The 20,288-nt window shown below is 39.1% G+C and overlaps 1 protein-coding gene across 3 annotated transcripts in view; it reads left to right on the plus strand.

Annotated features, from left to right (window-relative positions):
• The first annotated feature begins 769 nt into the window (after nt 1–769).
• Nucleotides 770–20,288, plus strand: part of URI1 (URI1 prefoldin like chaperone) — a 67,211-nt gene continuing 47,692 nt past the window's right edge. For all 3 annotated transcript variants that reach the window (XM_003355831.5, XM_084958810.1, XM_084958812.1), the window contains exon 1: nt 770–1,216. In XM_003355831.5, coding sequence (XP_003355879.2) covers nt 1,112–1,216 — 105 coding nt within the window. In that variant the 5' untranslated portion in view covers nt 770–1,111. The remainder of the gene's footprint in view (nt 1,217–20,288) is intronic.

Raw genomic sequence — 20,288 nt, forward strand, 5'->3', positions numbered from 1 at the left:
TGTACAGAGGATGAGTGAGAAAGAGGTTACAGGAGTTTTGAAATAAAAGAAAAAGTATGGGCAAAGTTTTTTATTTTTGTCTTTTGAGGGCGACACCCTTGGTACATGGAAGCTCCCAGGCTAGGGGCCGAATCTGCCGGCCTACACCAATGCCAGATCCTAGCCTCATCTGTGACCTACACCACAGTTATGGCAACACAGGAGCCCTAACCCACTGAGTGAGGCCAGGGGATGGAACTTTCCTTCTCATGGCTATGAGTCGGGTTCGTTAAGCTGAGCCAGTGACGGGGACTACCCTGGGCAAAGTTATTCTCGAAAAGCCTCTTAAACAGACCACACATGGCAATATATTAATTTAAGCACAATAGCTTTATATGAGGAAAACTTATATGTGCAGTAATTAACATACATGCAAAATTTAATTGCTTATTTTAATTCATTAGACGGGCACAAGAAAGGGTTGAATTTGCCAAAAATTAAATGTGCTTATGAAGCAGTATTAGTGCATCAATTAAGCTCTTACCGCCAGATGCAGCGCTAAACACCTGGGGGGATGAAGGGGGTGCACAAGGCCAAGACAGGGCTCACCTCCTTGAACTGAGCATCCGTCTTCGCTAGAATGAAGGCTTCCAGAGGGCTACAAGCAGAATAATCTTTAGTTAAGCCAGCCGCCTCGCTCCGCTCCTACACCACGTGATTCACCTGGGGCGGGACGAGGGGAGGAGGAAGCGCGCATCCTGCGTGCCGCGCGGGGCGGGGCGAGGGGCGGGGCCTGCGGAGGAGGCGGGGAGGAGGCGCGGCAGCCACAGGACGCCTGGCTCGGCCCAGGCGCACCGGATCGGCGCTTCTCCCCTTCAACGGCCGGCCTGCTGCTCCGAGCCCGCGGTGGCGGCGGTGGCGGGCGGCATGCGCGTGTGAGATGCGGCCGCGGGCAGCCCGGACGGGAGCAGCGGCCGCCGCGGTAGCGGAGAAGGCGGGCGCGGCCTCCTCAGCGCGGGGTGCGCAGTGCATGAGGGCGAGCACGCGGGCGCTGGGCAGCCGCCGGCCACGCCGCCTCCATAAACACTTGTTTAGGACTCGTTCGCCCCGCTGAGGCCCCGGCGCCTCCGCCATGGAGGCCTCGCCCGACCCCGAGCCCCACATCTCGGCCTCGGCCTCGGCCGCGGCGCCGCTGCGCGCCCCGGAGGTGGCGCGACTCCGCGAGGAGCAAGAAAAGGTAACAGGCCTCGCTTCTGGCCCCGCGCTTCCGCCAGTGGTCTCGGGAGGCGCCCGCGCCCCGGCACATCCTCAGCGCCCTGCGCCCCTTCCCCGGGGCTGGGAGCTGCTCCCTGCAGGTCCCGGCAGACCCCCTCCTTACTTCAGTGGGTCTCAGCCCTTTGGTCTGGGCCCAGCTCACTCCGGACCCCGAACGGGCGAGGCGCGCAGCCTCTAGGCCTGGAGAGCGCGTAGGGAGAAACTTTTATCACGTGCTTTTGTTGTCTTTTGTCTGGCGCCCTTTGACCTTCGAGGGGAGGGGAGGATGGGGAAGAGGGATGCTGCGTTAATCTGTTTAATTTGTGTACGAACGGGAGTTTTTAATCTTAATGCATATAACAGTATGTGGGAATTTTCTTGGTTAAGGGCACGCTGTGAATCGAAGTGTCATCTTATTTTTTTAGCTTGTTATCTCATGGTTGCTAAGATGTATATACTGTTTGTTGCTCTTTGTCTGATTGCACCTAGAAGTTTTATAAAGTTTGTAGTGATACACTTTATATGCAGTTCCAGCTTTGGTTTAGTATTTGTCAAAATAGAATGCTCTTTTATTAATTTATAACTTCAATTATATAAGTGAGTTTTAATACCAGTAAAGGGGGAAGAACGTTTTGTATTTCCTAATGGGATTGTATATGAACAAGTATACACATTTAAGAAATACAGTATTACTGCTTAATTTGAGATTCCCCCCGCCTTGGATTCTGTATCGTTTCAAGTTTCTCACTGTCTCCTGAAATTGAAATTCTTGCTTTGAAAGGCAACGTTTAATTTACTTAAAATGTCTTATGCCATATTGAGAGTATCCTGGATATAAAGGTTAGGATTTGTTTGAAAATTATAAACACTGGGAATCCCTAGCTTTTTCTCTTGAGTATTTCTGTATAAAAATGGCTACTTACATAGGTGTACAATATAAGCAGGTCAGCTAGATGAGGGGCTTTGTCATAGAACCTCAAAAATCCTGGTTTGCATGGAAACCACCTGTTGGGATAAATTGTGGGAACCTTTCCGACTTTGCTCTGGTTGTTCTGAATTATTTTGTGCGTTGGATTTCCCTTTCTGAGAGCCTTAAGAGTTGGGTTTTAGACTTGGCTTTTTTCAAATGAGAGGTTTAAAAATTCAAGTTGAGGGTGTTTAAATTGTACGGCAATATTTTTTTTTTTCTTTTTTGAAGTGAAGAATAAAGAAAGATGAAAAGACAGCCCTTCCTGAAACCAATTTGTTCATTTTTGGCAAAAACTGTGTTGTTCTTTTAGAAATGTGAAACAGACCCTCAGAAGATGGTGTTTCTATTGCCTTTTTTTTTTTTTTTTTTGTACAGGAATTAACTCTCTCTTCCCTCATAGTATGTTTGCATACTGCTGACTTGATATGTTTTCTCCCATTTGGCATGTTAGAAAGAGAAGTACTTAGGTTTCTTCTGATGATAGTGTGGCTGAAATACAAAGGACACCTTTTGGGGTGCTCTGAACAGCTTTCTGGTATGGTATCCAGTTGCATTTGAAAACTTGCCTTCTCAGTTACAGTCCTATGGGAACCCGAATAGCAATTTTCAGGAGACATTGAGTATGTTACCATATTACTTTTCTGCACTTTGTTCATGTTATTTTGGCACATAAAATGTGCATGTCTGTCATGGGTATGAAAACTCATTCCCAGTTCGTGATAAGGCCCCTCAGTAAATAGACTGTATTTTAACAGATCTGCTTCAGAGGACAGGAGAGACCCATAAGGCCACAAAATAGACTGGCCAGATAGCTATCCTTTAATTACAGTTCAGTATAGGAAAACTTGACCCTTAAATAGTTAAAAATTTTTTGTGAGGGACTTTGGGCTTTAAAACCAACCCAGCAGCTATAGGAGTACAGCGTAGTAAAATGGAAGTGTCCTGACATTCTTGGAAGGAAAGAGGAAAAAAATGTCATTGTGGTTTTACATATTTGTGTAGCAGTTGGTTTTCCTCTATATGAGTTGAATTAAACGTGTTTTAGGACTTGCCTTTCCCTACTGGGGTTCTGTGGGAGAATTGAAACTTGAAGAAAATGATTTGAATGCCTTTTTTCATTTTTCGCTAGGATAGTACCTAGTTAGTCGACTCTAGATGCAGAAGAGAGGGATGAAGTCTTTATATGCAGTGGGTCCCTAAAGTTCAGGACCTTGTTTTCTCTGGGAATCTTGGTTAAGCAGGGCTGCTAGGTAATGTGGTTTAAATGTTGCTCATCGGTGTTTTGCTTTTTATTTTATTTTAATTTTTATTTTTTTTTTTGTCTTTTTGCCTTATCTAGGGCCGCACCTGCAGCACATGGAGGTTCCCAGGCTAGGGGTCCAGTCGGAGCTGCAGCCTTTGGCCTACTCCAGAGACCCAGCAACAGGATCCGAGCTGCGTCTGCGACCTACACTACAGCTCACAGCAATGCCAGATCCCTAACCCACTGAGGGAGGCCAGGGATCGAACCTGCAACCTTGTGGTTCCTAGTGGGATTCGTTAACCACTGAGCCACAATGGGAACTCTCTGTTTTGCTTTTTAATTTGTCTAGGGTATATAATACTTTTTTTTTTTACCTCGGTTAGCCTTTGGAGCACTGAGTAACAAGGAAGAAACTTAATAACCTAAGGAAAAAGACAAAGGAGGGGCATGAATTATCCATGAACTCAATAAGTGACATCATCTGTAGTAAATGGACAGGATTAATATTTGAATATTGTTCTCATTTATGGCATCAATGGTGACAGTTTCAAAAAATATTTTTTAGTTAAAACTTTTATTTCTTTTTTTATCTAGCCAAAAGCCATGCACAGAAAAGTTCCCTGCAGATTCATTTATAGTAATGAAAAAACTGAAAAATCAACACTAGGGGATTGGTTAAATAAACCATGATACATATGAGGAGCTTTTATGCTGTCATTAAAATTTGTAGAATATATGTTCAGTGTAGTTAGTTATGTTTATATGTGTATAAATATTCACACACTTTATGTAGGGAAATGAATCACTGAATGTTTTCAAAGCACCCAGTTTTGTTTATTTTACCTAAAAGTGAGTGAAATTGCGTGGGATTTTTTTTTTTTTTAACAAAGGCTATTGATAAAAATTAATTAACGAAAACTGGGATATGATGTCTTTAATTGCTAAATACTTTCTGGCCCTGACAAATGGCTCTTGGCTGGTTTGAATACCAAATTAGGCAGGTTTATGTCTTATTCCAGAATGGGTAGATACAATTTATTCAAATATCTATTCCCCTAGATGGTCTGTCTCCTTTTCTTTTTTCCCTTAGAGTTTTTATTGTTAATTCTCTATCAAAAGATATGGGACAAGGGGGAATTTGAGATACCCCCCCTGACTTTTTTAAAACTGAATCTATCTTTACCAATAGCAGTCAAATATTTGGTGGAAAAATCTAGTCTAGGAGCCTCTCTAGACTGATCTGTGCTGTAAAAGTTACGATCCAGGACTGTAGTGGAGTGTCTTGGGCTGTTCTAGGCAGGCTTCCTCATACAAAGATCTTGTTATCTTTGGTTTAGAATTGCATTATATTACAATTTTGGTTTCTTGGCTAAGGTGATTTTTTTTATACCTCCAGGTACTATTATTATCTTTTATTAGCAGAACTGTTGGGATTCTGCTATATAGTATTGTGGAAAAAAGTGGTCTGTAGTACTGTTTTCCTAGGTTTATTTGCAGGATGATGGTAACTTGAGAAAACTGTTGAGGATAATATTTTTATTTAGTTTATGATAATGATTACTGAATGGCTTATGTAATTTGGAATTTTGGAATAACATTTTCTTGATATAGAACCTGTGAAATTAAATGCATTGAGTAAATATTTCAAAATTTTCATAAAGCAGTACAGCTAATTTAACTTTGGTTTGAATGTTTCTTACTATAAACTGCACATAGTTTAAGGCACTGTCAGCCATGTACTCTATACAGCAGCTGTTGTTCTCTTCAAGCCCTTTTTCAACAGGTATTTATTGAGTACCTGCTACCCACCAGGCTTGTACCTGCTTAGTGCCATCCTCTGCTGAGGATGTAGTAGTGAGCAAAATAAAGTCCTTGTTTTTATAAGGGTCACATTCCAGTGGTAAAGACATGGGCTAGACAAGTATAAAATGTCAGGTGGTTTTTGATAGGTAAGGAGCTCGTTGTAAGAATTTCGGTTTTGATTTTTGTGAGACGAGAAGCCATTTGAATGTGTTTTGAGCCTCATTCTCATCATAAATGACGAGTTCATTTATCATGCATGAAGCAAGGGATGATGGGATTGTGGTACTGCATTATATAGAATAAAGTCTTTGTGTGCCAGGCATTGTGACAGACGGTTTACAGATTTGATGTTAGAGTCTTTATTACCTATGTTAACTTTTCAGGTGAACAGTTTGGGTTGTTTCTAGTTTTTACCAGGCGCTTTCGTAGGGAGTATTTTTGTGTTCAGTTCTGTTTATAATGCTTGTTTTCCAAAGTGGTTTTACCAGTTTACGTTCCTATCAGCAGTTGGTGAGAGTTCCAACCATTCTACGTCCTCATCACCACTTGGTACTGTCTGTCCTTTTCATATTTGCTAGTCATTTTAGTAATGACTAATGAATGAGGTTGATAACCTTTTCAAATATGTATTGGCTCTTTGCATTTTTTGGGAAAGTAAAATGCTTTTACTAAATTGAGTAATTGTAGGTAATTTATTGAAGAGAGTGTATTTTATTTGCTCTTTCTAATGTAGACGTTCTTTTGTTCATTTTTATGAAAGTTAGAATTGTAAGAATAAGTTTGCTTATAGCCAGAGACACATTCTGTAAATAAGTGAGTTTTCAGAACTCATAACTTGTGAATTTTATTTTATTTTAGTACAGTTTGTTTTGGTTGATACTGTTAGCACTTATAATCGTGACAGTTATGTGCCATGAGAAAAAACAACTTTGGTTTGTCTTTTGGAAGTTACTAGTAAACATTTTAATACAGTATTTGAAGGCGAGGGGGGAGACCCATTTTCGTTGTGTTAGGTCTTTCCAGATTGGTGTGTAAGACAAGAATTGTTCCAAAATATTGGTGGGGAAGGAGGTGAATGGAGTCTGTGCTATAACTGTTTGATTTTTGTTCTCATGTTTTCAGTTTGGGTTTAAAAATCTTTTAGTGTTAGTTATCATTCTTGCCTTCTCCAGATTTGCTAGATCTTTTTAGTCTGTCCTAAGGCGTTCATTTTTTTTTTTTTAAAGCTGCAGCTGTCTATTTTGAACAGTTGTAAAAATAACAAAAAGTTTGAGTCATCAATACTATTTTGCCTCATTTGCCTTTCCTTTTTCTTTCTACATTTTTCCCCTCATAGAACCATTTGAAAGTAAATTTCAGGAGTTCCCGTTGTGGCTCAGCGGTAACAAACCTGACTAGTAACCATGAGGATGCAGGTTTGATCCCTGGCCTTGCTTGGTGGGTTAAGTATCTGGTGTTGCTATGAACTTTGGTGTAGGTCAAAGCTGTGGTCCAGTGTGGCCGTGGCTGTGGCCAGCAGCTGTAGCTCGGAATCAGCCCCTAGCCTGGGAATTTCCTTATGCCACCGTGCAGCCCTAAAAGAAGGAAAGTAAATTGCAGACATAATCACGTCCCTAATACTTAAGCACATGTCATTTTAGAACAAGGTCATGCTCCTACATAATTATCTTTTTTCTCACCCAAGAGATGAACATTGACACACCATGATACCATTTAGCATATTGAAATTTCCTTAGTTTTTCTAAACGTGTCCTTTACAATATTTTTTCAATTCAGGGTCCAATCAAAGACTGCATTTGGCATCTTAGCTATTTATTTATTTTTCTTTTTACGGCCTGCAGCTGTGGCACATGCAAATTCCGGGTTAGGGATTGAATTGGAGCTGCAGTTGCAGGCCTGTGCCACATCACTGCAACACCAGATCCAAGCCATGCTGCAGCCTGCAGCAATGCCGGATCCTTAACCTACTGAGCGAGGCCAGGGATCGAACTTGCATCCTCATGGACACTATGTCTGGTTCTTAATCCACTGAGCCATGATGAGAATTCCCATCATTTTATCTCTTCAATGTCCGATCATCTGAAATAATCCCCCGTCTTCTTTTGTCTTTATGAAATTGGTATTTTTGAAGACTTTTTAACAGTTTACTTACAGAATGCCCCCAAATTTGGAGATGTCTGATGGATTTAATCATGAAGAAACAGAATTAAATAAACATTTTTGGCAGGAATACTACCTAGTGAAGACAGCTTCCTGTTGCATGTTGCACCACAGCAGAAGACATGTAATGTTACTTTATTCTATTATTGCTTTTGCTAATTACTTAAGATGATACCTATCAGATCTCTCTACCTTAGGTACCTATTCCCCTATGTAAGGAATAAGTACTTTAAAAGGTGATAATACTTGAAGACGTAAATACCCTGTTCCCTGACAACCCTTTACCATGGATGACACTTGCCTGGATCAGTATTATCTTGGTGTTTGCAAATTAGTGGTTTTCTAACCATCTACATTTATAGCTGGCATTTTTCTGTAAAGAAGAGCCCTTTCCTTCCTCTTAAACGCTGTTTATTTCTTTTTTTAATTCAGTATGTTATAATTTCATTATTCCTTTTGATGCTCTAATTGTCCAAAATATGGTCATTTGGGAGCCCCTTCAAGCTGACTCCTGGATCCTTTTGGCTTACCTCATGATTCTTTGATTATTACCTTCTTTTTTTCTGGCGAAAGGTGTTCCAGGCTGACCTTGTAGTTTTCTTGCCTTAGAGATTTAAGAATTCCACCACATGTCTTTTAGGAAAAAGGAATTGCCCAGAAGTTCATGTCGTGGTGCAGCGGAAATGAATCCGACTAGGAACCATGAGGTTGTGGGTGTGATCCCTGGCCTCGCTCAGTGGGTTAAGGATCCGGCGTTGCGGAGGAACTGTGGTGTAGGTCAAAGATGCAGCTTGGATCTGATGTTGCTGTGGCTGTGGTGCAGGCCAGCAGCCATAACTCTGATACTACCCCTAGCCTGGAAACCTCCATGTGTCTCGGGTGAGGCCTTAAAAAGCAAAATTAAAAAATAAAATAAAAAGAGAAAAAAATGAATTGTCCAGGTTTTTGCTGCAGGCTGTTACATGATGAATTTCTTGTTGAATAACTAAGTGGGTAGGAATACCCTATTTTCTTTTGTCCTTAGAAGTGTATTTATTGTTCATTCATTGATCCTTTTTTTCCCCTCCTTCAAGTTGGTCACTCTTTATTCAACATCTGCTACATTTAAATATGTGTAGTTCTTTTCCCAGTTGGCTGTCTGTTTGAGGACTTCGGGAGATACAAAGATAAACCATCTACAAAATTCCTGCTTTCAAAACTCATCTCCAAGGCTCTCAGGGTTCCCTGATTTCTGACCTCAAGAAGCCTAAAAACTTTGTAGGAGTGGAAAAATATGTAGAATTTAGAGAGCTTTTATTCCAGCAGTCTTATTTATGATGATAAAATAAGAATTGTCATTTTAACCAGTTTCAAGTGTACAATTCAGTGGCATTAATTACATTCACAGGGATGCACCATCACCCCTGTTTCCAAAACTTTCTCATCACTCCTAACAGGAAGTTTGTAACCATTAAGCATTAACTCTCCCCCTCTTCCTTTGAGCCCCTGGTGATCTCTAATCTTCTTTCTTCCTATTTGAATTTGCCAATTCTGGGTATGTCACAGAAGTAGAATCATACAGTATTTGTTGTTTTGTGACTGGCTTAATGTTTTCAAGGTTCATCTGTGTTGTGGCGTGTATTACCGTTTTATTCCTTTTTTGTGGCTGATTAATATTCCGTTGTATGCATATACCACATTTTGTGTATCCATTCAACTGTTGATGAGCACCTGGATTGTTTCTACCTTTTTACTCTTGTGAATGATGCAGATATGAACATTGGTGTGCAAGTATCTGCCATAGTCCTGGTTTTCAATTCTTTGGAATATATACCTGGGAGTGGAGTGGCTGAGTCATATAGAAATTTTATGTTTAACTTTTTGAGGAACTGCCAAGCTTTTTTTTCCACAGTGTTTGCACAATTTTCATTCCCACCAGCAATGAATGAGGTCTCCAATTTCTATACATCCTTGCCAACACTTTCCTTTTTTTTTTTTTTTTTTTTTTTGATGAGAACTATCTTAATAAATAGGTGTTAAGATCATTGATTGATCTTGGTGATTTTGATATGCATTTCTCTAATGACTAAGGATGTTGAGCATCTTTTCATGTGTTTATTGACTATTTTTGTATCTTTGAAGAAATGTCTATTCAAGTCTTTCGTCTTTTTTTTTTTTTTTTTTAAGGGCCGCAGCTGTGGCATATGGGGGGTTCCCAGGCTAGGGGTCTAATTGGAGCTGTAGCCGCCGGCCTATGCCACAGCCACAGCAACGCCAGATCTTGGGCACATCTGCGACCTACAACACAGCTCACGGCAACGCCGGATCCTTAACCCACTGACCAAGACCAGGGATCGAACCTGCAACCTCATGGTTCCTAGTCGGATTCATTTCCACTGTGCCACGATCTCTTGGATGGTCTTTTTGTTACTGAGTTGTAGTTTATATTCTAGGTATTACACTCCTACCAGATGTATGATTTAGAGATGTTTTCTCCCGTTTTGTGGTTATCTCTTCACTTTGATGATAGTGTCCTTTGATGTACAGAGTTTTTAATTTTGATGAAGTCCAGTTTATCTATTTTTTCTTTGTTGTTCCCTCTTTGGTATCATATCTAGGAACCCACTGCCAGTTCCAAGTTCAGGAAAATTTACACGTTTTCTCTGAGAGTTTTATGGTTTTAACTCTTGTATTTAGATCATTGATCCACTTTAAGTTAATTTGGTATATTTCTCATGATTGTTGAATTTCAAAAAATTCATCTAGGATATTGTCATCTGAAGACTTAAAATCTTAGATATAATTAATTTATTTTTATTAAAAATTTTTAATTATGGTTGATATATAGTGTTCTGTCAGTTTTTGCTGTATAGCCAAGTCACCCAGTTATACACATATATATATGTATGTATACACACACACATTCTTTTTTCTTTGTCTTTTTAGAGCTGCACATGCAGCATATGGAGTTCCCAGGCTAGGGGTTGAATGGGAGCTACAGCTGCAGCCTACACCACAGCTCACTGCAATGCCAGATCCTTAACCCACTGAGCGAAGCCAGAGATCGAACCCACAACATCATGGTTCCTAGTCTGATTCGTTTTTACTGTGCCACGGCGGGAACTCCACATATATATACATTCTTTTTCTCACATTATCCTCCATCATGTTCCATCACAAGTGATTAGATATAGTTCCCTGTGCTATACAGCAGGATCTCATTACTTAATCCACTCCAAATGCAGTAGTTTGCATCTATTAACCCCAGACTCCCAGTCCATCCCACTCCCTCCCCCTTGGCAACCACAAGTTGTCTCCACATCCTTGAGTTTCTTTTCTGTAGATAGGTTCATTTGTGGCATATATTAGATTCCAGATGTAAGTGTATCATGTGGTATTTGCCTTTCTCATTCTGACTGACTTAGTGTCAGAGTTTTAAATTCCATGTGTCTTACTGCAAATGGCATTGTTTTGTTCTGTTTTATGGCTCAGTAGTATTCCATTGCGTATATGTACCACATCTTCTTAATCCATTCATCTATCCATGGACGTTTAAGTTGTTTCCATGCCTTGGCTATTGTGAATAGTGCTGCAGTGAACATACAGGTGCATGTGTCTTTTTCAATGGACGTTCTGTCCAGATAGGTGTCTAGGAGTGGGATTGCTGGATCATATGGTAGTCCTAAGTTTAGTTTTCTGAGTTACCTCCATACTGTTTTCCATAGTGGTTGTACCAAGTTACATTCCTACCAACTGAAGGAGGGTACCCTTTTCTCCACACCCTCTCCAGCATTTGTTATTTGTTGACTTGTTACCTCATAGTGGTTTTGATTTGCATTTCTCTAACAATTAGTGATGTTGAGCATTTTTTCATGTGCCTGTTGGCCATCTGTATATCTTCTTTGTAGAAATGTCTGTTTGGTCTTCTGCCCATTTTTCAATTGGGTTGTTTGGTTTTTGGCTGTTGAGTTGTATAGGTTGCTTGTATATTTTAGAGATTAAGCTCTCATCAGTTGCATTGATTGAAACAATTTTCCCCCATTCCGTAGGTTGCCTTTTTGGTTTTTTTTAATGGTTTCCTTTGCTGTGCGCAAGTTTGTCAGTTTGATTAGGTCCCATTGGCTTATTTTTGTTTTCATTTCTGATGCCTTGGGAGACAGACCTAAGAAAACATTTGTATGATTGATGTCAGAAAATGATCTGCGTATGTTCTCTTCTAGGAGTTTTAAGGTGTCTTATGTTTAAGTCTTTAAGCTATTTTCTGCATAGTGTGAGGGTGTGTTGTAGTTTCATTGATTTACATTTTTGCAGATGTCCAGTTTTCCCAGCACCACTTGCTGAAGGGACTCTTTTTTCTATTTTCTATTCTTGCCTCCTTTGTTGAAGATTAATTTACCATAGGTATTTGGGTTTATTTCTGGGTTCTCTATTCTTTTCCACTGGTCTGTACATCTGTTTTTGCTCCAGTATCACACTGTCTTGATTATTGCAGCTTTGTAATAGTGTCTAAAGTCTGGGAGAGGTATGCCTCCTGATTGGTTTTTGTTTTCTTCAGATTGCTTGGGAAATTCTAGGTCTTTTATGGTTCCATATAAATTTTTGGATTGTTTGTTGTAGTTTTGTGAGAAATGTCATGGATAATTTGATAGGGTTTGCATTGAATCTGTAGATTGCTTTGGGTAATACGGCCATTTTAATGCTATTAATTCTTCCATTTCAGGAGCATGGAATACTTTGCATTTCTTTGAATCCTCTTTAATTTCCTTGATTAATGTTTTATAGTTCTCAGCATACAAATCTTTCACATTCTTGGTCAGGTTTATACCTAATTTAATTTTTTTTTAAATTTTTTGAGTGCGATTTTAAAAGGAATTTTTACGTTCCTTTTTTAATATTTCATTGTCAGTATACAGAAATGCCTCTGATTTCTGGATGTTAATCTTGTATCCTGCTACTTTGCTGAGTTTGTTGATCAGTTTGAGTAGTTTGTGTGTGGAGTCCTTAGGGTTTTCTGTATATAGTATCATTTCATCTGCACACAGTGACAGTAGGATTTAATTTACATTAATATTTTCGCCATCATTTGTGTCTAGTTGTGCTGTCCAGTATGGTGGCCATTAAATTTAAAATTCAAATTAATTCAATTAAATTTAAGTTTCTAGGTCATAATAGCCACATATCAAGTGCTTAATAGCCTCATATGGCTATTGGCTGTTGAATTTAAACCATGTTGATTTTGAAGATTTCCATCATCAAAGAAAATTCTGCTGGACAGTGCTGGTGAAGAGAGCTGCTGTCCTTTAAAATTTGTATCCTAGGAGTTCCCGTCGTGGCTCAGTGGTTAACGAATCCGACTAAGAACCACGAGGTTGCGGGTTTGATTCCCTGGCCTGCTCAGTGGGTTAAGGATCTGCCATTGCCGTGAGCTGTGGTGTAGGTCGCCGACTCAGCTCAGATCCTGCGTTGCTGTGGCTGTGGTGTAGGCTGGCGGCTACAGCTCCCATTAGACCCCTAGCCTGGGAACCTCCATATGCTGTGGAAGCAGCCCCAGAAAAGACAAAAAGACAATAATAAAATAAAATAAAATTCATATCCTAATATGTTTAATAATTGTGAAATGTCTTCCTCTGTCATTTTTCTTACTATTATGGACAGAAAGTGAAAATTTCTGACTTGTCAGTTGTGTTCAAAAGCTAAAAATAGACTATAAAGATGCTGTCTTCAGTCTTTTACACTTTTGAAAGATGATGCAGTACTTTGGGATTTTTTACTGTTGATTACATCACTCTTTAGGTGATGCCATGGTTCCTCCATTGCTTGTTACATAGTTCTTTTTCTTTAAGCATAGTTAGGAAAAATTGATGAATAATTATGAAATAATTATTAGGGTGATGACATGATGTAGGAAAAATATAATCACTGGGATCCTATAATGTGTTTTAGGCTTATAAAAAGTTTCACTGTGCTCATATAATAATTGCAGGATACAATGAATTTTATCCTTTCTTAAAATAAATAATTTTCTCTTTATTCTTTGCAAGATCTCAAAGAATAGAAGTCATGAAATATCAGTCCTTGCAGATAGAACTGCTCAGAAACAAACTAAAAAACTAAACTTTAGTTCAGTGGATTCTGAACTTTCCATTCAGATCCATTACCACAGAATTCTCCTTCAGCTTCCCCCGATCCATCGATCGATCGATCTCTCTCTCGCTCTCTCCATCCATTTTGGCCACACCTGTGGCATATGGAAGTTCCCTGGGCCAGGGATCAAACTGAGTCATAGCCACCAGGGAACTCTACTCCCCCATCTGTGTTTGAATCTTTCTTTTCCTGTAGTGAAACCTTGTTCTCAACATCTGTATTTATTCATTTGCTCTATTCCACAATATACATAAAATAGTTTCCGAATTACTACGTTAATACCATTGCCAACAGCAAACCTATGAAGTAAAGGTCAAGATTTCTTTGAAGTTCTGTTTCTGCTTACAGAATTAACCCCTTTGGGGTATGTATTTAGGTACTAATCTCAAAAGTTACTTGAGGGAGTTCCCATCGTGGCTCAGCAGAAATGAATCTGACTAGTGTCCATGAAGATGCAGGTTCAATCCCTGGCCTCAGTCAGTGGCTCAGGGACCTGACTTTGCCATGAGCTGTGGTGTAGGTGGCAGACTCGGCTTGAATCTGTCGTGGCTGTGGCTATGGCGTAGGCTGGCTGCTACGGCTGGGATTCAACCTCTAGCCTGGGAACTTCCATATGCCACGGGTGCGGCCCTAAAAAGACCAAAAAAGTTACTTGAATTATTTTCTTTTTGTGCAGTTATATCTTGGACTTAACATACAGTTTCTATTTGTGTTGAATATCAGTGTTTGCTTTTTTATTGATTTGACTTTACGAGTACATAAAACATTTGCATGGTTTAAAATCACAACTGTATCAAAAGGAGTAGTGAGGTAATTCGTTCCCATCTCTCCTCCTGCTTACCCCTATTGATAATCATTTTCATTAATTTCTGGTTTATCCTTCCTGTATTTCTTGAAAAATAAATACTAAAATATGCTCTCTTATCCATCCCCTTCCACCTTCTTACATAGAACATATATTTTGGGGAGTTCCCATTGCGACTCAGTGGTAATGAACCAGACCAGTATCCATGAGGACGTGGGTTCAATCCCTGGCCTCTCTCAGTGGGTTAAGGATCCAGCGTTGCCGTGGGCTGTGGTGTAGGTCTCAGATGCCACCTAGATCTTATGTTGCTGTGGCTATGGTATAGACTGGCAGCTACAGCTCTGACTGGGCCCCTAGCCTGGGAACTTCATATGCTGGGGTGCGGTGCTAAAAAAAAGGCAAAGACGAAAAAAAAAAAAAAACCCCAAACATATTTTGCCCCTTGTTTTCCTCATTAAATGAGGAATTTAATCTTAAACCTAGGAATCTTTGGTTCTTAAAGATCTTCCTCATCATATTTTATGGCTACATAGTACTCAGGTATATTATCAAGTATTCAGCTGGTATCTTTTTGATGGTTATTTTGGTGGTTTTTAGTCCCTCGATAGTGCTTTAGTGAATCATTCTGTGCATATGTTATATCTCATTCGTTAACTGACTTCAGGTGGTTTAGTGGGTAAACTGGTTTTCAAAGAACTGGTATTACTTTCACTTTAGTCTACAATGTTGAAGAAGAGTTACGAGAACTAGATGTTCAAAGCTGGAGAACAGTGTTTTGAGTTTCTTGAATGGGCTATTTCTTTTGATCTTCACTGCTGTTTTCAAGTTGTCATTTTTTAATGGAGGCTGGTCTTTGTGGTTCCATTCTTGTTCTTCTACCTTTTTGTTCCAGAGCTGCCTCGCTTTCTTTCTTTTTTAAACAATGTAAATCTAATTATGACATTTTGTCACTCTTTACTGGTTATAAATCCTTTGATGGCTTCCCACTGTACTTAGAAAGAAATCTAGGGTCATTATAATGTGATTTAGACCCTTTCTCAGACTCAGCTCTTTTTAGGATCATTGCTGGCTACTCCTTACATTTACTATAAGATAATGACATATTTTGGGGGACAGGATACCTTAAATGTGTTTCTGTTTTTAAAAAACGAACAATTTCTTTGTTTGTTTTTTAAAATAAATCTTAGCACAGTATAGCAAGAAATATCCCATCCAGTGTATGGATTTGGGCATTTGTTCCGCATCCTTTGCCTTCCTGACTTTCTGAATAGAGTGATATTAAAGTAGTTGAAAATGAGTGTGTCTACTTTTCATTGAAATTACTTTACCTAAAATTTTTATTATATTTTACTTGTCAAACTCAGTGAGCCCTTTCTCGGATATGGCCTTACTTGACCTCTGTGTTATATTCGAAACTTTAGTTGTTCCCTGGTAAACTCTTAAAACTCTCTGTACCACAGGAACTTCTGTAACTTGACTTTTTTCTGGCTCTCCCTTTCTCTATTTCTACTCTGTCTCTTTAGTGTCTCCATTTAATCCTTAGATGTTGGTAATCCCTGTGCTTTGCATCCTTGGCGAGTTGTCTCTTCTCACTCTGCATGTCTTCATATCCTTCATGCTCTCTGCTCTTGCCCAGACCTGTTGCCTGTTGTCCAGACCAGGCGGCTTGGATGGCCCATGAGCAGCTCAGTCTCATTTACTGAAATTAATTTATCATCTTTGTCCCTAATCTACATGCTGTACATACTCATTCTGATTCTGGGCAACATTATTCAAATCAGAATCTTCAGCCTGCCCTGATCCATCTCCTTTATACCACTAATTTGTTAAATCTTGTCAATTCTGTTATGATCTATATCTTCTATCTTAAAGGGACCACTAGCTTGCCTTAATTAGGCTCTTACTTGAAAAATAATACATCAGATTTTTCAGATAAGTTTACTATGTCTGGAGTTCCTCTCGTGGTTCAGTGGTTAACGAATCCGACTAGGAACCATGAGGTTGCGGGTTCGATCCCTGGCCTTGCTCAGTGGGTTAAGGATCCGGCGTTGCCGTGAGCTGTGGTGTAGGTCCCAGACACAGCTCGGATCCCGCGTTGCTGTGGCTCTGGCGTAGGCTGGCAGCTACAGCTCTGATTTGACCCCTAGCCTGGGAACCTCCATATGCCTCAGGAGCGGCCCAAGAAATGGCAAAAAGACCAAAAAAAAAAAAAAATTTTTTTTACTATGTTTTTTGATACGGTTGGTCTTTTTAATTGTTAGTAATCTGATGTTACCTCACTGTGTTTTTATTTTCGTAGTTCTAATCTGTGAATATATAGTTATTTAGGTCATTAAATTTTCTCATCCATCACTTAGTTGGAATTGAGGTCTACTCATTTTGCCACATGTTTTCCACTTGTCACATTTGTTTGCGTTCTTTTATCTCTTTCTTTTTGTGTTAATAAAATATTTTCTTCTGTTTTAAATTGTATTAGCTTTATAGTTACATGGTTTTTACTTTTAGTTATTGCCCTAGAAATTATAGTATCTCCTTTCTTATTACAGTCTATTTTAAATTGGTAGGAAATGGTGTACTAATCTTTTGAAATCTTGCCACTTAGGAAATTATTCAGATAATCTTTTGATAGCTTAATTTCATGAACCAACACCCCCTCATTTGTGCTATTGTCATAGGTTTTACCTTTCAGAATGTTTTTTTTTAACTCCCTCTTACCTCCCAAATTAGGATTATTATTTCTTTTAAACATTTTCTTGTAGTTTTTATTTAGTTCTAAGCTGGGAGGTGATTTTTTTTTTTTTAACACTTTAAAAATGCCATTCCATTGTCTTTCCACTTCATTCCTGTTAGTCTTCCATCAGTCTTACTGTTTTCTCCCCTGAAAAATGTATGTATTTTCTCTCTGTTTGTGGATTTTTCTCTTCATCTTTGTTTTTTAGGTATTTGATTATGATGAATCTAGATTTGGCTTTCCTTTGGCCTGCTTTGAACCTGTAGTTTATTAAATCTGTAATTTGGTGACTTGTTAGTTTAGAAAATTCTTAGTCACTCTTCAGGGGCTGGTTTTGTGTCCTTGTCTCCTCCACTTTTGGTACTCTGGATACACATATAGTAGACATTTTCTTTTCTTTTCTTTTTTCTTAATGACTTTACCTGTGACTTTGGCACATGGAAGTTCCTGGGTTGGGATTGAATCAGAGTCGCTGCTGCAGTGCAGATCCCTTAACCCACTGTGCTGGGCAGGGGTTTGAGCCTGTGCCTCCACAGCCACCTGAGCTGCTGCAGTTGGATTCTTAACTGCTCCACGGTGGAAACCCCTAGACATTTTCATTGTCTCATATCTCTTACTCTCTTTTCTGTATTTTCTGTATGCCATTTTGGATATCTTTTCTGACCTGTATTCCTGTTTGCTAATCCTGTTTAGTTATCTAAACTACTGGTAAACCCATTTACTGAATGTTTAATCTTCATTCTAGAAATAAATACTATAATTTATGTTTTGACATTTCTTTAATGAACTGTATTGCCGTCTTCGACCTTCCCTTAATTTTCATGCATGTATTAATCATAAAAGTCTATGTCTTATAACTGCAGTATGTAAATTAAATGAGGCTCTGCTTGTTTAATTTTTCTCTTGATTTTTCATCAGTTGCTCTGGTTTTCATAGAAAGCCTTGTAGTTTTTGATTGGATGCTAGACATTGTAGTGAAAAATTGTGGACTCTTGATGATGTTACCTTCCTTCATCAGAGGGGTAAATTTCCCGCAGCATATGGAGGTTCCCAGGCTAGGGGTCCAATCAGAGCTGTAGCCACTGGCCTACACCAGAGCCACAGCAATGTGGGGACCTGAGCCGCGTCTGCAACCTACACTACAGCTCACGGCAACACCGGATCCCTAACTCACTGAGCAAGGCCAGGGATCGAACCCGCAACCTCATGGTTCCTAGTCGGATTCGTTAACCATTGCTCCACCACGGGAACTTCAGAGGGGTAAATTTTCTTTAAGCAACCATAGTACTAGTAGATAACACAACCTAGCTGAGAGTTGGTTTTGTTAGGGCTGGTCTGTTTCAGTTTTGCTCTTATTACTAGCATGTAGCCTTTACTTCTAAAGCATAGCTCTAATTCTGTATGGAGCATGTCTTTTTCATAAATTATGTGATCATGTGTGTGTAATTCTGTTTATTGTTTCTTCTATTCCATTGGATTATTTGCCTGCACTTGCACCAGTACCACTTTTTTTTTTTTGGTCTTTCGTCTTTGTTGTTGTTGTTGTTGCTATTTCTTGGGCCGCTCCCGCGGCATATGGAGGTTCCCAGGCTAGGGGTTGAATCGGAGCTGTAGCCACCGGCCTACACCAGAGCCACAGCAACGCAGGATCCGAGCCGCGTCTGCAACCTACACCACAGCTCACAGCAATGCCGGATCGTTAACCCACTGAGCAAGGGCAGGGACCGAACCCGCAACCTCATGGTTCCTAGTCGGATTCGTTAACCACTGCGCCACGACGGGAACTCCTGAAATTTTTTTTTTTTTTTTTTTTAACTATCTCTTAATATAGTAAAATTCCTTCAACTCTGTTTGCAGTATTGCCTTTACTGTTCCTGACTTTTTCTTTTTTCATGACTATTTAAAAATCAACTCTTCGGTATCACAGAGCAAGCTACTAGGGTTTTACTTGGAGTGCAATGAATCTAAAGATCCATTTGGGGAGAATTGACATGTTTACAGTATTAAGTTGCCTAAGCCTTGAATATGGTATATTTTTTTATTTATTTAGTTCTTCTATAACTTCTTTCACTATTTTAAGTATATAATATACTTGATTTTTCTATATTGACTGTTAAATTTATTTGAATTCTATAATTGTTTGTATATCCTGATGGTATGTATATAGATATATTCAGGCATGTTGTCTGAATAATAGCAGTTTTTTTTTTTTTCCAATTTGTTAGGCTTTTATTTTTTTGCCTTATTGAATGAAATAGGACCTTTGGTATAGTGTTGAATAAAAGTAGTGATAGTAGGCTTCCTTATCTAGTTCTGTGTTTAGGGGAACCGCTTTAAATATTTTACCATTACAAATGGTGTTTACTGTAAACTTTCGGTAGATACTCTATGAAAATGAGGAAATGTTCTCCTATTCGTAGTCATCTAGTTTTTTCATGGATTGATGTTGAATTTTTCAAATGCTTTTTCTATATTTGTTAAGATGTTAATGTAGTGACTTATTTTGATTTTTAAAATATTGAAACACTATTGTATTCCTAGAGAAAGACCTTTGCTTATAATGTGTTTATTTGGTAACGTCCATGTTAAGTTTTGGTTTCAGTGTCATAAGACAGCTATAATTTTTTGTTAATTTAATTGACTTAATTAATTTTGAATTAAATTTTTTTTGGCTGCACCCACTGCACATGGAAATTCCTGGGCCAGGGATTGAATACGAGCTGCACCTGTGATCTGTGCCACAGCTACACAGCGCTGGACCTGCTGTGCCAGGTCAGGGATCAAACCTGTGCCCTAGCAGAGACCCAAGCTGCTGCAAAGACAATGTGGGATTTTTAACCTGCTGCGTCACAGCAGGAACTCCCATTTTCGTGTATTTTATAAAATACTTTACTACTGGTATTGATTCTGACTTAAATATTTGGAGTAATTTTTCAGGGATGCTGCCTAGGCTTTGTATTTTCCTTATGTAGATATTTTAAAATATAGAAATATCTGTAGGTTTGGTAGTGATGTCATCTTTTTAATTTTTGTTATTTGCAATTTGTTTTTTGTTTTTTTTTTCTCTACTTGATTTGTCTTCCCAGGGGTTCATCAATCATAATCAGTCTTTTTTAAAGAACCAATTTTGACTTTTATTGATTTTTCTTTTGTAAGTTGGCTTTATTCTTTATCGATTTCTGCTTTTATGTTTTTCTTCCTTTAAAAATTTCCCATTGGC

This window comes from Sus scrofa, chromosome 6 (genome assembly GCF_054392235.1).
Source record: "Sus scrofa isolate SSC_HxYL_T2T_F1_AM1 chromosome 6, Sscrofa_HxYL_maternal_Yorkshire_Landrace_v2.0, whole genome shotgun sequence".
NCBI classification, from domain to species: domain Eukaryota; kingdom Metazoa; phylum Chordata; class Mammalia; order Artiodactyla; family Suidae; genus Sus; species Sus scrofa.